Genomic DNA, 18,015 nt, shown 5'->3' on the forward strand with positions numbered 1-18,015 from the left:
ATATTTTCAGTTTAATGACCGCTGATCATGGCTCTGTTTTCAATACACGGAGCTCGGAATCCCAGAGCGACGTTTTCGATTTCAGTTTGTGTTATTATTCCGAAGCCGAAGTTATTCACAACACCAGGAAGAGGAAAGATTATGCACGGTAAAGCTGATTGGTCGTGTTTTCTTCGTTTTCAAATTAGTGTTTTCATGATTCAATGACGACTTGGCCAACCTGAGTCAGCCACCGAATGGACTGTTCTTGAATGAAGCTATAAGGAGGGTCAAGCTAAGGATTCTTCGGTTATAGTGCATGGTTTTACCGTGTCATAAGCGGATTTTGTGGATCATTGCCTTGTCTTGGCCTCATTTCCAATGACAAGAGGAGTGTCAGATAAAATGGACGCATTCCAAGCTTCACTCTAGACAGAATTGACGCGTGTTCGTTCGCAGCTCGGCAAATGGCACATTTGTCTCCCATTCTGAAAGTCAAAGTGGATGAGTTGTTTCTCCGCTGGCTGTCAATGCCCGAAACTCAAAGGACCCTTAGAAATGATTTGAACAAGTTAATCCAGGGCCGCCCTTTGTCGCCAAGGCAATTGTCGCCTGTCCAAAATACAATAGGCGGTGCTAGACCAATTTCCCCTCCCGCTCCACCGACCAGTTCACCGACGCAATTATTGCGGTCACCACGAAGTCCTCGTGACAGAACTTCGCGAAGAACAAGCTCTAAATCGCCACCGCGTTCTCCTCGGTTAGAGAACCATGAAGGAACGAAGGTTCTCATGAAGGATAAAACTTTGGTGTTGAATAATGTTAGAATCGTTCCTGGTTGTGCTGCGAGATTGCCACAGTTCTACTTTCCACTTGGAAAACCAGACGATTCGAAATCTACGATTTGCGACGAAGCTCTAACGCAAGTCACGACAGTTTTCAAACGTTTTGAAAGAGGAGTACCGAAAGAAGAGTTTGGAGCGGTGGCAAAGGTAGTGTTGTTTTTTTTATCGTGTATATGAAATAATGTAATAATTCTACTTAGAGAATATTTTTAATAGCGTGACTACTTCAGTTCACGATCAATCAGCCAGCAATAATAATGTTGTTGAAATGTTCGTGTGACCTTTTATCTCTGCACGAAATAAACTGCAGTGTTCTTAGTATAAACTGTTTTGCTTGAGTTCCCTTCGAAACTTTGAAAATTTTCAACATCTCGAACAAACAAAAAGTAATCGACATTTTCCCCTTTCGATGATGTTTCGTTCGTTGATGATATTAACGCGCGTTTAATTAATGGCAGGCTCATTGAAGCAAGATTGAGGCCATATCTGGCTTCTTTTAATCGAGCAAAAAAAAATCGTTAATCTCAGAACGAAGGAAATATATTTTGACCTTGTTAAAGCATTATTGTAATATCGCAATGAAAGTTGTTTGTGATGTCGTTAAGAATGATAAATAGCTTCTCTAAAATGTCAGGTTAATTAATTAAGAAAAGTAAATAGACGAAGCGTTTGAAGCGGTAAGTCTAGTGATCTTGGAACTTTCGAACATCCGTAGCTATATTTCGCTTTTAGTGTGAGCCTCCTGTAAGTCCACTTGGGACAAAAATCAAGCTCAAAAGTTTGGTTTCCAATTCTCTTTTGTTGCCGAACATGTGGCTTAAAATATTTAATATTCTTTTGTGTTTTCAAGCGTTCAGAGTTGCGGGGCTGTTGTGAAGAACGTTAAGACTTTTTTAACTTTCTCTGGTGTAACTTATTGCTTTTGGCTTCAACTCTTCTGAGACTGGCAAAACTTGAAAGTTTTCTCGTTAGGTCCGAGAAAGAAAAATCGTAAATTGTTTCTTTTGAAAGTTCAACATTATGAATGCGAGAAACTTTGCTTTTCATTCTAAAACCAAGAATTGAACTTTTGATCTCTGAGTGGTGTACATCCACTGAACTGTGTCCGATGATGACAAATTGTATTTCTGGAAGAGTTTTGTAAAGTCTTTGGAATATAATTAATTTGGGTCACTTTTCACTCTCGTGTAACCTACTTGAAGTTTTAACTTCCTTCCTGAAGCTTGAATATATTGAGGCTGCTAAAGTTGAGGGTCTTAAAACAGCTTTAAGTATAAATTATTTTCATCTGCAATATTTAATTTAAGTCCTGACTAGTAAGAAAAAATTTAATGAACTAAACAACAACTAAACAAAATTTCAGTGCCAAGTTAGAATCTTCTAGTTTTCATGGTAAAAACTAGATGATAAAATTAATTTTATTCTATTACTGATTTCGGTTTGTTCTTTTATGTGGGTGACCTCAAAAAACTTCCTTCTGTTTATCCCAAAATACAAATTTAATACTGAAGGTCGCTAAATAAATGTCATTGAAATTGGCAGAGCTTTTAAAATTATAAAAAAACAGTCATAATTCTGCTTTCAAATATTTAATGTAAGATTTGAAAGCTGGGAAACACTAAACCAGATAAGACAATTTTAATGTGCAATCATTACGAACTTTCTAGACCAGAATAATAATTATTTTGATCACGTATTAACTTTTCTGTCCAATACTGAATATAATTATTATTATAATTCTCATTCATCCATGGATCTGTTAAAACGTTTTCCCAATTTTCTTTAAATTGGAAAAAACTTTTTTCCTACATTTCTTTAATTTTAAAATAAATTATGTAATAAATACACTGTACATGTAGCTGTATTTCAAAAAATATTGTTTCATTCAAGGCTTTTGTCAGTAGAATTCCACATTTGGATGGCTTTCATTTCTGCTTAGTGGTATTCCATTAATTGAGGGCAGTTATAATGGATGATTTCACAGATTGGTGACATTTCTTAAAGTTTCTCAAAGTTACTCACTTAAAATTGAAGAATTGTAAGATAAGAAAAATACTATATGAATTTAGAAAATGTTCTAGATTCCATGACAATAAATAAAATATATTGTCTTGAGTACTTTATGACTTACAGGTGATTTTTACACAGTTTTTGGGAAGACATTTGAAAGGTCTGTTGAATATTTAAGTGAAAGTGAAGTGAAACACATTAATTTTGTTAGCTTAACTCTCCATGCGACGTTATGGCTCTAATTGTCATTGTGTGCTGTGCTCCAGCCAAAGTAATTGTTATGCAGTTCACATTAATAATAGAGAGATGTAAGAAGAAAATTCAGTGCAATTTGAAAGAACTTTTTAAATCACTTGGTGTTGAGATAAGAATAATCATGTTTACAAAATGTGGCAATGTTTGGCGTGATGTTATCAGTGGTGAATAATGTGTAAAGCCATGGTTCAGTGGTAGTTGAAACAATGACTTGTTGTTCTGTGGTTGGCAAATTAGAATACCAAAAGGAAATCATGCAAATTATCTCGAATTTGGCTTTAACTTGCAAGTGAATTTTGTTTGTCAGCTTTGTCACTGTGTTTAATTAATAATATGGCTTCTAATTTGTTTATATTGCAAAAAAAGCTTTTTGAGCATTAATATGAAAATGGGTGTAATATGAATCTCTTTAGGTTAGGTGACATTTTGCCATTTGAAGGCTTTTGTAAGGGATTATAAGGGATTTTTTTTCGGTCAAGGGAAAATTCCAATGATGAAATCGTCATTAAGGTCTATTTTCGTTACATTGTTTTAAGGAGTCAGGGTTTGTTTACATGACGCCTTTGTTTGCAAAAGTTGCGAAAGTCATCATTTTAGCTTGTTTGATGTTTTCCAAAGAACAATGGAAAACTCTTTTAACAATAATTCTGAAGGCCCATGCCTTGTTTGTTCTGTACTTAATGATAGAGATGGACCTGTGCTTGTAAGGAATGACAAGAATTTGAACTTGGTCAAGTGTGGCAATTTGACCAGACTTAAATTTTGAGGTCTTGAAGACACTAGAACAAAATAATGTCATGGGAACATGTTTTTGGGAAAAAAATTTTGTTGTGACATGCCCATTTTTGCAAAAATTAAAGTTTTGTCAAGGAGACCTAAGAATATTATGGTCAGCATAGCCTGTGGAATTGAGTCGTTAAGGCAAAACCTGAGAGAACATGACTGTAGATTGTCAGAGGAAATTCACTCTGATGAAAGTCATCTCACAAATCATACTCATGGTGGTTTTTTACCTTTATTAACGCCTGCCAATCTTTAGTTGTTTGGACATTTGCAAGAGAGTGTTTCTTTCTGGTGGCTGGCCAGCTTCCAGAGCCACTAAAGAGGGACTGTTTCACTTTCAGTAAAATAAAGGTGGTATTGGTGTAGTGGTCAGTATGCCAGATTCACACGAAGATGCTTCTGTGAGTTTAAATCCCATTCTTACATGTGATTCAAATCGCATGGCAACGCTGGAAAGACAACATCGTCCTTTGTAATTTTTTTCAGTAGTGGTACAGTACAGTTGTATGCCGCACTTTTCTTGAGTATGATAAAATTTGTAGATGTCATGCACATATCTCTTTGTCATTGAGAAAGTAATATAAACACCAAGAGCAGTTCTAGGGTTTAATTAACCCATAATAGATCTCAATGAACAAAAATCAATGATTAATGGTTATAACTTTGATTCATTTTGCCCTGGTATCTGACTGAGCCTTTCCCAGGCTTATAGTCATTTGAATGTTCCGAGGGTCTGTATGTAAAATACAGGTTGTTGAATAACAAACAGCAGTATTTGAATCCGGAAATAATAATTAAAGTTAAGCCCTTTTAGTGGGGGTCTTCTCAGATAAGTGACCTCCAAGAGTAAATCCCTCTCAAGGAATATATCTGTATAATTCCAGTGTTGACAGAAACAACTTCCATTTCCTTGCTTCCTTCCTAAGCCCTTGTAAATGTTTTGATTGAATAGCAAAAGAAAATGTTTGAATCATTATGTGGTTATAATCTATGGGTTTTAAATAATAATAACAATATTATTATTGTGAGAATGATATACACAGTAAATGAAATGGTGACAGTGGAACCCACTGGAAACTCGGAAAAATCCGAGCCCCAGATGGGATTTGATTTCAAATCCCATCTGGGGCTGGGAGTTTCCAGTGGGTTCCATTGTCACCATTTCATTTACTGTGTATAATAATAATAATAATAATAATATTATTATTATTATTATTATTATTATTAGTAGTAGTAGTAGTAGTAGTAGTAGTAGTAGTAGTAGTAGTAGTAGTAGTAGTAGTAGTAGTAGTAGTAGTAGTCACTATTGATTATTGTTATCCTTCCTTGGCTTTCTTTCTCTCTGTATTGTCATCTTTTTATGTCCTGCTTTCTGAAATCATTTCATTACTCTGAAAAGACAATGGCCTGAGATACAATGTAATCGTTTTTTATATGTAATTTATAATATAAAATAAACTTACTCAAATAAGATCAAAAACACACTTGAAGAACTTATTTCATAAAGGGCTGTTGCCACCTTACAGTAATTTAACAAGTTTAATACTTGTACTTTGCCCCAAAATAAGGGTTTTTGGGTGACCTTTGATCAAAGTCCGGTTTAATGTTATTAGTGCCATGGACTAATGTTGACAGAGGCCTAACACCTGGATGAATCTTTTCATTTTTTTTCAACATGTCATTGTTTTGTACCCTAGACCAGTTGGGTCAAATGTTTGAGCATCAAGACCCATTTGTAAACACCACAAAAAGCTGGGTCCAGACCCCTTAAGAAGTAGTTATGGATCATAGGAATACATGGAATAGAAGTTAGAAATCGTTCGTTTTTACAGAGATTCACATTAAATTGTTAAACACCTTCTAAAAGCCTATTTTAAACATATCCTTATTATCCTTGTTGCTTTAAAACACCAGACGTACCGTGTTAAATCATCACTCCGCGTATTCTTATTCCGGAATAGGGTCAATCGAATGCATCCTTAATGTCGGGCCCAGAAAGTGCTGCCTTTTTAATAACATCTGCAAAATGGTAAGACTCCCTAGTCCACTTTGATAAGGATGATAAACCATAGGCTCTTGCTCTGGACCCTTCAATGTTCATAACGCTGTGACCCACACGTTATTTGGAGAGTAGGGTATAGATTTCTCTGTGATTATGTCGAGCTACATTGTCCGAGTTTAAAGAAAGAAAGATGTGAAAATAATGAACCCGAAGAATGGTCATACCTTTTCCTATCCTGTGGGTGCAAGTACTAGATTTCAGATTTCAGGTTTCTGATGATGTGTTTGTCTTAAATTTCAGGCGTGTGGTCTTCCTTTCTATTGGAGAGAGCCATTGTTTTCTACAGCAGGTGGACATAAGCATGGTTTTGTCACGTTGTCAATGTTTACTGTGATGTGGAAAAGGTGCGTAATTAGCAATTTAAAGTGCACCTAACCCCAAAATATTTTTTTCGCTAAAATAAATCTTTGGACCTGTTCGAAACGCATTGCGGCCGTTTTTTCCTTTTTCTAACAAATCCTGCCATTTTATAGGCTTCGAAAGTTGCGAAAATCCAAGCATCTTGTGTTCACGACCGAGTCAGAAGGGGAGTGGGTCTATTCCTGCTTTGACGTCACGTACTGATTTACATTGCATTAACTCTTTGTAAAAATGCATGCAAAGTAGATTGTGACGTCAAAGCAGGAATAGACCCACTCCCCTTCTGACTCGGTCGTGCAGCGAGAAAAATATTTTGGGGTTAGGTGCACTTTAAGATCATCTCCATAATAAGATGAAAGCTTGCCAAGCTACAACAAGTTGCAAAATTGTTGAGACACTTTCATTAAAAAACACCTTTTCTAGCTTCCAATGCCTGCCGTATCTAGAATTTAAACCTTTCCCACTTCCTCTCCCCTCTCCCCCTTTCAATGTTGACTGCTTAAGTTCCCAACATTTTTTTGTCTTGCTAGCAACACTGATAAGGGGGGGGAGGGGGCCAGCAGTGTGAGAGATAATAGGGAAATTAATAACACACCAAGAAGGTGAAGTGTCTCCACTATTTTTGCAACTTGTTGTAGCATGATTCTAACACCTGCAAGAGTGTTCTTGTGAGTTATAATATTGGCAATGCTGCAGCATGAGTATTCCCATAGGGCAAACACATGTATTATCAATCTTGCTAGCTTTGTACTCTAGTCAGAGAACGCTCAAACTATGAAATGTTTACTTAATTTCTTCATTTTCTTGGTAAAAGGTAAGTCTTTGAGGGGTGCCTGATCTATTGCTTTTAGTGCTAAAATCACTCTAGGATCACGATAGACCTTATTCATAAATGGCGGTCACTTTTATAATTCTTTTGTCCAAGTGCAAATTAGCCTACCAGGGCCTCATTTTAGAGCAAGAATTCTTTTCAATTCACTGTATGGTATCGAGGCTTGGTAGGCTAATTTGCACTTGACAAAAGAATTATAAATGTGATCTTTTACTGCTTGGTCTATGACAGTTTCTGCTGCATTAAGTGCATCAAAGCAATTTGAATCCTCAGTACCCAATCATTGTACACTTGGAAATATTAGTTTACTTCAAAATCTAAATGTATGTTTGGAAAGCCAGAACGTGGTCTGTCTGATTCAGAGACATACATTATACATTGTATTTCCTTACCTCCAGAAAGCTACACTGTAAGATGTTTTTTTAGGCCTGCAATAGTCTTCTTTTCATACAGCTTGTGACTATGCTACAAAACTCATAAAATTGGAGACAGTTGCACTTGCTAAATTTGTAACTATCATTGATTTCAGAATTACTTCCAAAAGTGGTGCCATATTTTAAAACTCTGTTGAAGTCCTCTTGTTCACCACCCACCCCACCCAATACAATGTTGAAAGTCTGAAAACAACAATGGGTGCATGTTTACAACATTGTGGGTGGGGTGGGGGAGGAGCTGGGTACCATTAGTTTGAATCTTGCAGGCCTGTTTGCTTCAAGTTCAAATGTCTCCTGAGAATTTTTTCCATAAGATTGTAGGTAAACTTGGAAAAAATTGCTTCTGCAACAAAGTTGAGGAATGGTCAAGGCTTTAAAAGGAACCCATACTTTGTTCCCGTGATCATGATACATTTTTCAGTATTAACAATGATAACTGTTTTCTTTCAGTTTGTTGTCACAGTACCATGACAATGCCTCAAAATTTGTTCGACTGTTGAGTAACAAACCTTCCTCTGAATATCTTGAATCAGACGACTTTATTCCTCTGTTACAGGTAAAAATAAATAAAAATTAACCGTAAGATCTTGCTTGTAGTTAATAATAGGAGCAAGGATGGCACAGTCGGTTAGTGTGCGTCCTTGGTGCTAGAGGTCCTGAGTTCGAATCCTGGATCTCACATCCTTGTTTCGACTTCTTTCCTTTCCGTGTAGCTAAGTAGCTTTAAATACCCATAAAAAGAAGCACTGATGGAGAGGGGGGAGTAAAATGAGCTCACCGTCGACCTCAGGTTTGTCAGTTGAATTACTGATACGAGTTATCGACGTTAAATATGGTTTCTTTACTTTACTGTACTTTTTTAATAATAATGATAATAATAATAATAATAATAATAATAATAATACTTTATTCGTGAAACATGCACCGACAACTGCTTCAGAAAGTGGAGGTTTTATACCTGAGACATCCAACTTCCTCTTGTGGCAGTGATCTTACTGCTTCTTCCACTAATATAGTATGAAATTTAGGCATTATTGTCTTTGAAAAAGTGGAGGGAGGGTGGAAAAGGAAAAACTGCTGAACACTCTACAGAAGAAAAAATTAATGTTCCAATAATTGGAGGTTTGAAGGGCAAAGCAGCAAGAATTTTAGACCACTTTGGAAAATACCATGATAATACTCTTTGTTTGTCCCCCCAAATTTTGCCTAAGCATTGTTTCTAGTTTCTCTTGGGACTTACAAACAAAAACACTGCTTGTGCAAAATTTGGGGTTACAAACAAAGAGTATTATGGTAACTTCCTAAGTGGCCTAAAATTAATGCTACTTTGCCCTTCAACCCCAGAGCATGAAAGATCACAATGAATAAAATTATTCATTCTCTAAATATAACAAAATTGCTGAGAACTCATCGCTGTGGCTCTATTCTTGTATATTTTCATGAAATCTTATTTTTACATGTAATAATTCAATAATACTCTTTTGATCATGCTATGGTACACCTTGTGTGTGCTTATCACAGATTGTGGTGCAAGTTTTGGCACTCGTTTTAAGGTCAATTAATGTTATATCTATTTATCCATTTATTTACTTTTGAAAGGATATTGTAGAAACACATCCTGGATTGGAATTTCTTCGGGAGGCCTCAGATTTTCACTCTAGGTACATTCATACGGTACGTTGGCTATGCTTTCATATTATTAATATTATCAACAATCTGTAGCACTTCCTTCGGTTTGGCTTTCTTCAAAGTCACTTTCTCTTTTCGCCACCTGAAATTCAGTATTGCACATTCAGTTACCACGTGTGATTTTTTCGTGTGATTGTCACATCCAGCAAATCCTTGGTGATTTCTGTTAACGAGTTGACTAGTTTTGTCTTTGTTTTTCAGGTCATAGCAAGAATATTTTATTGTGTAAATAGTTCATGGACTGGAAGAATTACCATCCCAGAACTGAGAAATAGTAATTTTTTAGAAGTAAGTACAGTTGAACATCAGACATTAACTATAGCATTTAAAGGGAGACTGTCACAAGAAGCGCATGCGCTAGTGTCTTGTGAAAACTTGAAAAGTGTTAGGTTAATGGGGACAGAGGTTTTGAGTGAATCTAACCCTTTCAGCCTCGTAGGGTTCCCCATTGACAAGTAAAATCGTCTGGTGTTAGACAGAGTAAAATCTATAAGTGGCACTATTGAGAGTGAAAGGGTTAACTTTTTTCAAATGTTGAATCGACAAATTCAAAATGGTGTCCACTGGGGAAGGATATGGTGGACAAAGGAGACACTCTGGTGAATATACGTGACTCACACGTGAATCCATGATGGCGGCTAGAATTTTCCATGGGCTCGAGAACAAACAAACTCGAGCATGCACAGGTCATGACAGTGACCCTTTAAACTACCCACAGCTTGCTTCTGTCTGGGCTCATTGCTCATTTGGTAGTCTAAGAGCAACAGCAATTAGATCAGTATTTCTTGTTTATTTCATCTGTTATCTCTTTGTGGTTTGGTTTTCACATTGTTTGATTTGTGTACCAAAGAAAAACAGCAATGTGAATACCAGAAAGAAAGCTATGTTAGCAGGGTATTAATTTTTACATGTACTCTTTTGTGTGGAAGTGCTGTAAGTCAATCCCAGCTATAAACCTTAAAGATCCTTGTTGACTTTTTAGGGCTTGGCTGGCCTTCACCTGGAGCCACTGTCACCACAAAACTTCTTAAATATAGCTTTTCTTTTCTTTTTTTTCTTATGGCTTGTTGGCAAAGATTTGCATCCACTTGCTGATAAGTTAACAGTTATCATTGATTGCAACTTTTATTTGTTCCATTGTTGACTTTGTCTTTAGCACGATTATGTTACTGCACGATGTTACATACAATCATGTAATTTGTCAAGTTTCTAATTTATAAATTCGGAATCACCGTGTTTGGGGTCTTTTTTTTTTATGTGAAGTTTACACATACATGTTGAAGCAGTTTTTAAAATACCATAAGTCAGGGCATTGTTTAGATAAACCTTGTTAGCAAATTATTCTTTCGTTTTACATTCCTTTTTTTTCTATCATGTAACTTCTCCACTTTGTATAGGTACTTCTGTATTTCGTACGTTTTGTATACATGTTTGCTATTTTCTGTTCATTTTGTGACGTAACGTAGGAGTGTGAATTTCTAATAAACCGTCAACAAGAACACAAATTAATTTATGTGCCTCACTTTGGTTACAGTCACTGTGTACATGTGTAAGGTATACAGTAAATCAATATTTGTCAGTGGTTTATGTCTTAAATTTCTATTACAGGTTTTAGCTTGCCTTGAAGATGAGGAAGATATAAATGAGGTAAAGAGAAGCCATTATTATCACTGTTCTTTTATGGCCACAGAAAGGTAGCTGTTGTTTCATATTATGGGTATTTTCATTTTATCTTTTCCTGACATGCAAACTTGATCATCTTTTAACTCTTTCATTCACTTTATACATGGTAAAAGTCCGTAGATCCTTGAAAATCTGCCTCATCACTCATTTTGAAGTTGCTGCCTGTTGAAATTAACTTCAGTCAACCATTTATGATCATTGTTTTTCCCATCCATTAAGGACTTTTTCAAAAAGTCAATGAAGTAAGTCGCATTCTAATCCATACTTCAAGTTGACATGTGTTTCGCTTTTTTCCTTTTAGATTGTGGACTATTTTTCTTACGAGCATTTTTATGTAATATATTGTAAATTCTGGGAGCTTGACACAGACCATGACTTGTTGATTGACGAGAAGGATTTAATGAGACACAACAACCATGGTAAATAAAATTATTTGTACATTAGAATGGAAATAAAAATGCACAAGACGTGCTAGGAGGAACAGGGTTGTTGGAGTGGTAAGGGCATTTGCCTTCCACTTATCTGATCATGGATAGATTCCCAGACTCTACAGCCGTGCCATCATGAGGGTGATGATGATGATGATGATGATTATTATTATTATTATTAATTTTAATAATTAAATTATTAAAATTTTATTATTATTTAATAATCATTACTATCACAGGACTTGAAATTAACTAAAAAAATCCAGGCGCAATTTTGCGACAAGATACAAAAATTTAGTTGCAATTTTGCAAATTTTAGTCGCAAAATTGTCACACTGCATTGTGTTGTCAGTGATTTAGTAAAGCAAAATACGAGCCCGCAATACTTGTTTGTAAAGAAACGGCTGAAAATGGCGAATGATTGAAGGAATGGAGTGGTGCATGTAAAATCGCAGCTAAATTACGCTACAACTACACAATCTTTGGATTTAAAGAAAATTCACGGCGAGAAACAAAATAATTTTGTCACTTCTTTATTAATTTAAGCACAGGTAGCAACTGCTAACCTTAGAATATATGTCACTTTTCCAAACACTTCCCTTAGTGTTAGGCATTTTCTGTTGGATATCAGAATTGGGCCTGCATCTAAGTACAGTAAGACATCTTTATATGATTTATGTTCATCAGTACTTCTTCTTAACCGAGACCTTTTTTTCCCTTCACATTTTTCTTGTTAGCTTTGTCATCAAGGATTGTGAAGCAGCTGTTTTCTGGATGTGTGACTCGGTATGACAATTTATGTAATACTTTTCTTGTGGAACTAGAGGTAGTAATTCTTTTGGTCACCGCTAAGGATGAGGACCTCCGTTTTTCAATGGTTGCCAAACGTGATTTGCAGACTTCCAAATTTGAAACCTGCGAGGAAATTTTACGATTGGCCTTGACTAAAAGATGTAAGCCTCTGGCGATGTGAGTGACGTTTTTCCTCTTCTCACCCAAAACACGGCTGAAGTTACATTTGTGTTTTCCGGATTCATTGCAGAGGTCCAACTTACATTGAAGGAAAGATGACGTATCCTGAGTTTGTTTGGTTTCTTCTCTCTGAAGAAGACAAGAAACATCCTAGAAGGTATGATATCCTTATCATTTTTCTTAAACCATTTTAATTACATGCTCCGGCATGTTGCGCCACTGGCTCGTAAGCAGACTTTTTCTCTAGAGCTATGGATACTCATTCTTAGCTAATTTTGCTGTTTTTCTGGTTATTTTTCTTTTCTTGTACAGTATTGAATACTGGTTCCGCTGTATGGATCTTGATGGTGATGGCGTCGTGTCCATGTACGAATTAGAGTATTTTTACACCGAGCAGGTCTCCAAAATGGAAGCTCTTGGTATTGAGACCATGGTATTTGAAGACTGCCTTTGTCAGGCAAGTATTATGAGAATGGAGATTTGAACCACTCGCAAACTCAGAGGGTGACCTTCACCTACTGTAACAAACAGGATTGTAATGCACCAATCATCACTCACTATCCTCACACCCAATCACATTACTCTTCCCACCACCAATCACAACACAGGCCAGAGCAGCACTATGTTCTATTGAATTTCCAACTTTCGATTGACTCTGAAGACACCAACAGTGAATAGTTCTCCTCAGAACTACTAACTTTCACCCAGATGATCAAACTCAGATTATAGATACTACACGTCAGAGAGGAAGGCTAGTATTAGAGCATTTTATTTGAGACTTGTACATGTAACAGAAATAAAGGGTAAAGTCGCTTTATTTAGCATCTGTAGTTCCTTCAGCCATGTGGCTGGTATCAGTGGAAGTCTTCTCTCAAGTCTTCTTGGATAAGGACTATAAACCGTAGGCCCTGTCTCACAAATATCCTCCATATTCACAATACAGAACGTTAAAGAACCCACAGACTAATAGGCTAGTTTCGAATTGTGCAGCAACAAAAGAACAGAGTCGAGGTTCAGGGGAATAATTTGCATTTTCCTTTGCTTTGAACAAAAAAAAATGCTAATTATTCCCCTGAACCTCGACTCTGTTCTTTTGTTGCGGCACAATTCGAAACTAGCCTATTGAGAAGTGAGTGGGTTTGGAGTCGCCAGTGTTGTGGCTGACCTGTTTTCTCCAGCAAAAGTGGCCAGCTTGCTCTGCTGTTTCTAACAAGGCTTGTGGTGTTTGAGGCCATCTAAGCAGAAACAGCCACAAGTCAAAAAGGGACTTTGCCGAGTGCTGGAACGTGTAGATGTAGATGTAAGGCTGAAGGAAAATAAAAATAAGTTTAAACTTGGTTGTCAAAATCTAGTTGGAAGTCTTTCATGATCCACAAGTAGACTACAATATTATTATAAGGATAAGGTTCATCAGACTTAGAACAACTAGGCCCATTGCAGTCCCCGAGGCGACAGGGCTTCTTAACTCGAATAGTTGTCAGTGATTTCAGCTAAAGAATTTCAATATGTGCTACATGTTAGTTGGCCCACACTGGCTCTTGTTTAATGTACCTCTTGTTTTTTTGTTGCAGGTTTTGGACATGGTGAAACCAAAAGTTGAAGGTTGGTTTTCTGTGTGAACTCTGCACAGCAATGTTTCGATGTAAAAAAAGATACTTTGAAGAGACAGTGATGTTTTGGGACAATCCTAGTTCTCTTAACTGAGACCTAGAAACTTCCAATGATTAGTTTCAAGAACAACAATAGAATCTTTAGGAGAATCGTATGAGTTCAGCTATTAAGGGGAAGTGTCAAGCTATTTTAGTCGAAGTAGAAAACAGTAAAGACGTCCTTACATCGATGAAAACCAGAAAATAAGGCTGAAGTTTTGTTGCCAATGACCATTGAAAAGCACTGAAGCTATTCTTTGTTGTTTGGAAATGGATTGAAACTTGAAAAAATTTGCCAGTTTTGTCAAGTTTGGAGACTTTGTCTTCAGAAGATAGGTACCAAAACTTAAATATATACGAGTAGCTCTTTGTGCCATAAATATATTTCATATCTTGTCAGTGGGTTGTGAGGAATGTTGTAAGCTTGAGCTAAAGTACTAATTTAGATTTTTACCCATTTTTGACCTGACAACAGAAAATTAAGCATGACAGTGCCCCTTTAAAAACCCTTTTGACTTCCAGGAGTAATCAGTATCTTGTTAATTCTCCTCACAATTTTCAAACACTGTCCGGTAAACCAGTATTGTACTAATACCAGTTAAGGGATAATATTTTGATATAACACCAAATTCTCTCATGACTAGGCGACAAAGAAATCTATGGCACTACTTAGGAGAATGAACGTTTTGGTCACAGGAGTGGAAGGGTTAGGAAGAAACTCACCATTCATTTTTGACCAGTGAAAAATAAAGAAATCATCAAAACCCAATTAAAGGCCCACAGATTTTCTCCCAAAAGTCGTTTGATTTTGCTTTCAAATGACGGTTTGTCCAATTGCGTGATCTGATTGTCGGAATGCGCTCAGACGAATCACGCGAGAAACAACATATCAGCTATTTGGATACTGATTTCGTGTTACACGAAATTCAGTCAGAGTGCGTAATTGTGTTCGGGCGAATCTGAGCCTTTAAATACAAAAGTTGGATTGTACTTTTTGTGCTGAAATAGGACGTTTTCGACCAACCTCTAGAGACCAATAACAATCGAGAAATGTACGATTTATGGTGGACGAACAACAGAAGCCAATGAGATATCTTTTGTTCTCGTCTACCAACACGACGACGATGACGTCACGTCCTATGGTGTGAGAAAAATCAGCATGTTTTCTTTTATTTGATTTTAGGTTGTATACAATTAAGCGACCTCAAGAACTGCAAACTGGCTTATATCTTCTTCAACACGTTCTTTAACCTTGATAAATACCTGGAACATGAACAGAGGGATCCATTTGCTGCAGCAAGGGTATGCAGAATATGATTGATATTTAGTTATTTAATCACTTACTGAAAAAGTTAGCCGATTTGGGATAAAAGGTTTTGTTCAGAATGAAAGAGTTAGAAAAATTATCATATGGAGTTTTCCAATTTTTTTTTTCGAGACAGACAATTTGTTACTTGTTATTTTTATATTCCTCTTTTTAAACATCATCATTTTTGTCTTGCCAAGGATTTTCAAGACACGGATGGCCTTCAGCCGACAGATTGGGAAAGATACGCACAAGAAGAATATGACCTACTAGTGGCTGAAGAAGGAGCCAATGAGCAAGCAGAAGGGTAAGTTCACGTGATTTGCACATGCTAAACTAGTGCCTATATTTTTTTTGTGTGTGTGTGTGTTTGTTCTATTTGGAAAGGAAGTGTTTCAGTTGATTAAGTTCATCGAGTATTGGCCTCCCCAAAAAGAAGCGCGATATTCAGCAGTGAGGTCGAACATCGCATTCAATAGCTTCGATAGCTTTGTAGACTTCCTTTTTAAGTGGCACTTCAGCAGTTTTCTCGATTTCCACGCGTCTGTGGTCACAAAACAAGGTCATTGGTTAAAAGAGGGAAAACTAGGCGTGCTTCACGTGCGGCACACATTTGAGTCCATTTCTTTGACGTACTCTACAAAAGAACAACGCGACTAAATTTTAGGTTTTGACGACACATTAGCATGCAACAATGAACTGTTGATTTTATTTACTTTAAAACCGTTCGTATTCATCCTAGAGCAACTTTCGTATGACCTGGCAAAAAGTGTTCGCAATTTGTTTCACGGACCAATGTTTGGCAAGATTAAAACAAAGCTTCTCCTTATTCCCGCCAGGGAAACTCCTAATATGGGCAGTAAGTACGTCGATTGCCCAATCACAATACTGCATTTCAAATGACGTCAAAGCGAAATGCCGATCGCTTTCCAGAAAGTTCCATGGAGAGACGACGTTGTTTGCATCGCGTTCGCTAAGCCAATGAAAATTCGCGCTCGTTTGCTTTTGTTCGATAAGCAAATTAAATGTTTACGTTCTGTTTTTACGTTTATTTTTCAAGGTCATATGAAAGTCGTTCTAGCATATGATAGTTCGCCCGGTTTGTACAAACGTGAACAAGCTGGACTAATTAATAGCGAAATGCTTATGATAGCGCTAAGTTATATTCTGAAATGGCGTTTTCATCGACGTTGTCGTTGTCCTGGCTTAAAAGGGAGCTTACGTAGCGGCGACGGCTACGGCAACCCCACAAAGAAAGAAAAAAGGAAAGGAAAGGAACTTTATTTAAGTGTCAAGCCTTCTGGTGCTGGAGCACTAACAGACCATAGCTTGCAATAGAGACTAATGCGGGGGAATATATTAAGAAGTATTTGCATTTGAAAAGATATCCCCGTATTAGCCTCCATAGACCTTTTTGCAGATACTGCGGCCATTTTGATTTCTATTGTTCCGAAACACATTATGGGATACTCAGGGGGCACATTAATATGTATTTGCCTCCTGGGCATCCCATAATAGCTATTCGAAACAATAGAAATCAAAATGGCCGCCTTATCTGCAAAAAGGTTTATGGCAAGTTAGTTCCAGTCCAATACTGAGAATACGAATATGGTCTATTGGGGACACTGTATTCCGAAATCAACAAATTAACGCCAATCAAATCAAATGTTGGTTTTTGAGGAGAGTGGAAAACTGGATTACCCGGAGTACTTCGCCCACATTAGGGAGCTTAAGCAACGACAACGGCGACGGCAACGAGAACCTCACAAATTTGCATATTTGCACGCCCTGCACGTGCGTTTTTCACTTTTGTCCATTTCTTTGCCGTTGTCAGCAAAACAACAACTTAAAATTGCGAAGTTTATGGTTTTATGAAGAACGTCAGCACTTGAGGATAAATTTTCATTTTCTCCCCGAAATTGAGTGCCGTTCCGACTGGTGTCATTTTTGAGGAATTACCACACCCTTGTCATATTAAAAACGTTGAAATAGTCACGAAGCGATTAAAATAACGCAAATTTATATTTTGAGATGACGTTCTCGTTGCCGTCGCCGTTGTCGTTGCTTAAGCTCCTAATTAAAGTGTACGACGCGAAATGAGGTCACATATATAGTTATATTTTGAGGTGATGTTTGTCGTGGACGTCGCCTGTTCTGAGAGAAACTTCACTCACTGACCCTTGTTTGCCTACTTTTCCAGGCTGTACGAAGACGGTTTTGATGAAGACGAAGACCTTCCTGAAACAGACATTTTAGCTTTGAAAGGTCTTGCGAACGACGAAGGCGGCAAAGAAAGCAAGCCTTGGACAATGGTAACAGGAATAGATGATGACATCGAAGATGACGATGATGATCTTGATGATGATGAAGATGATGATGTGTATTACTAAGGAATCTTCTAGATGGTGATCGAACTCTTGGTCAGTTGTGCCGTTCAACAGTTCGCCTCTCTTGTAGACCTGAAGAGGATCTACTATAGTACCCTCTGGGGGTGGCCACGGGTCCGTTGTCGAAGGGGAAACAATAACTTACCGTGTGGCAACTGTGTTCATTGTAATGTCGAAAATGCCAGAGGCAAGTAGCTACGAAGAGAATTTTGGATTTTGTGGCAAAGGTTTTAGCTAAGAGCAGCTTAACCGAACTTGACTCTCAAAGCCCTTTGTCAGGGTCGTGTGTGATAACACAGATAGAAAAGGTTAATATTTATAGATGAAGGGGTAGTTTCTAA

The 18,015-nt window shown here is 37.2% G+C and overlaps 1 protein-coding gene across 1 annotated transcript; it reads left to right on the plus strand.

Moving 5' to 3' along the window:
• Positions 1-313: 313 nt before the first annotated feature.
• Positions 314-18,004, plus strand: LOC138029089 (serine/threonine-protein phosphatase 2A regulatory subunit B'' subunit beta-like). Its single transcript, XM_068876770.1, has 14 exons — positions 314-971; positions 6,175-6,278; positions 8,011-8,116; positions 9,160-9,234; positions 9,451-9,537; positions 10,858-10,896; positions 11,234-11,351; positions 12,098-12,146; positions 12,403-12,489; positions 12,645-12,789; positions 13,904-13,934; positions 15,165-15,283; positions 15,488-15,594; positions 17,488-18,004. The coding sequence occupies exons 1-14, from the start codon at positions 447-449 to the stop codon at positions 17,675-17,677; spliced, it is 1,782 nt and encodes a 593-aa protein (XP_068732871.1). The 5' UTR covers positions 314-446; the 3' UTR covers positions 17,678-18,004.
• Positions 18,005-18,015: the final 11 nt, after the last annotated feature.

Source organism: Montipora capricornis, chromosome 13 (assembly GCF_036669925.1).
Source record: "Montipora capricornis isolate CH-2021 chromosome 13, ASM3666992v2, whole genome shotgun sequence".
In the NCBI taxonomy this organism is placed as follows: Eukaryota; Metazoa; Cnidaria; class Anthozoa; order Scleractinia; family Acroporidae; genus Montipora; species Montipora capricornis.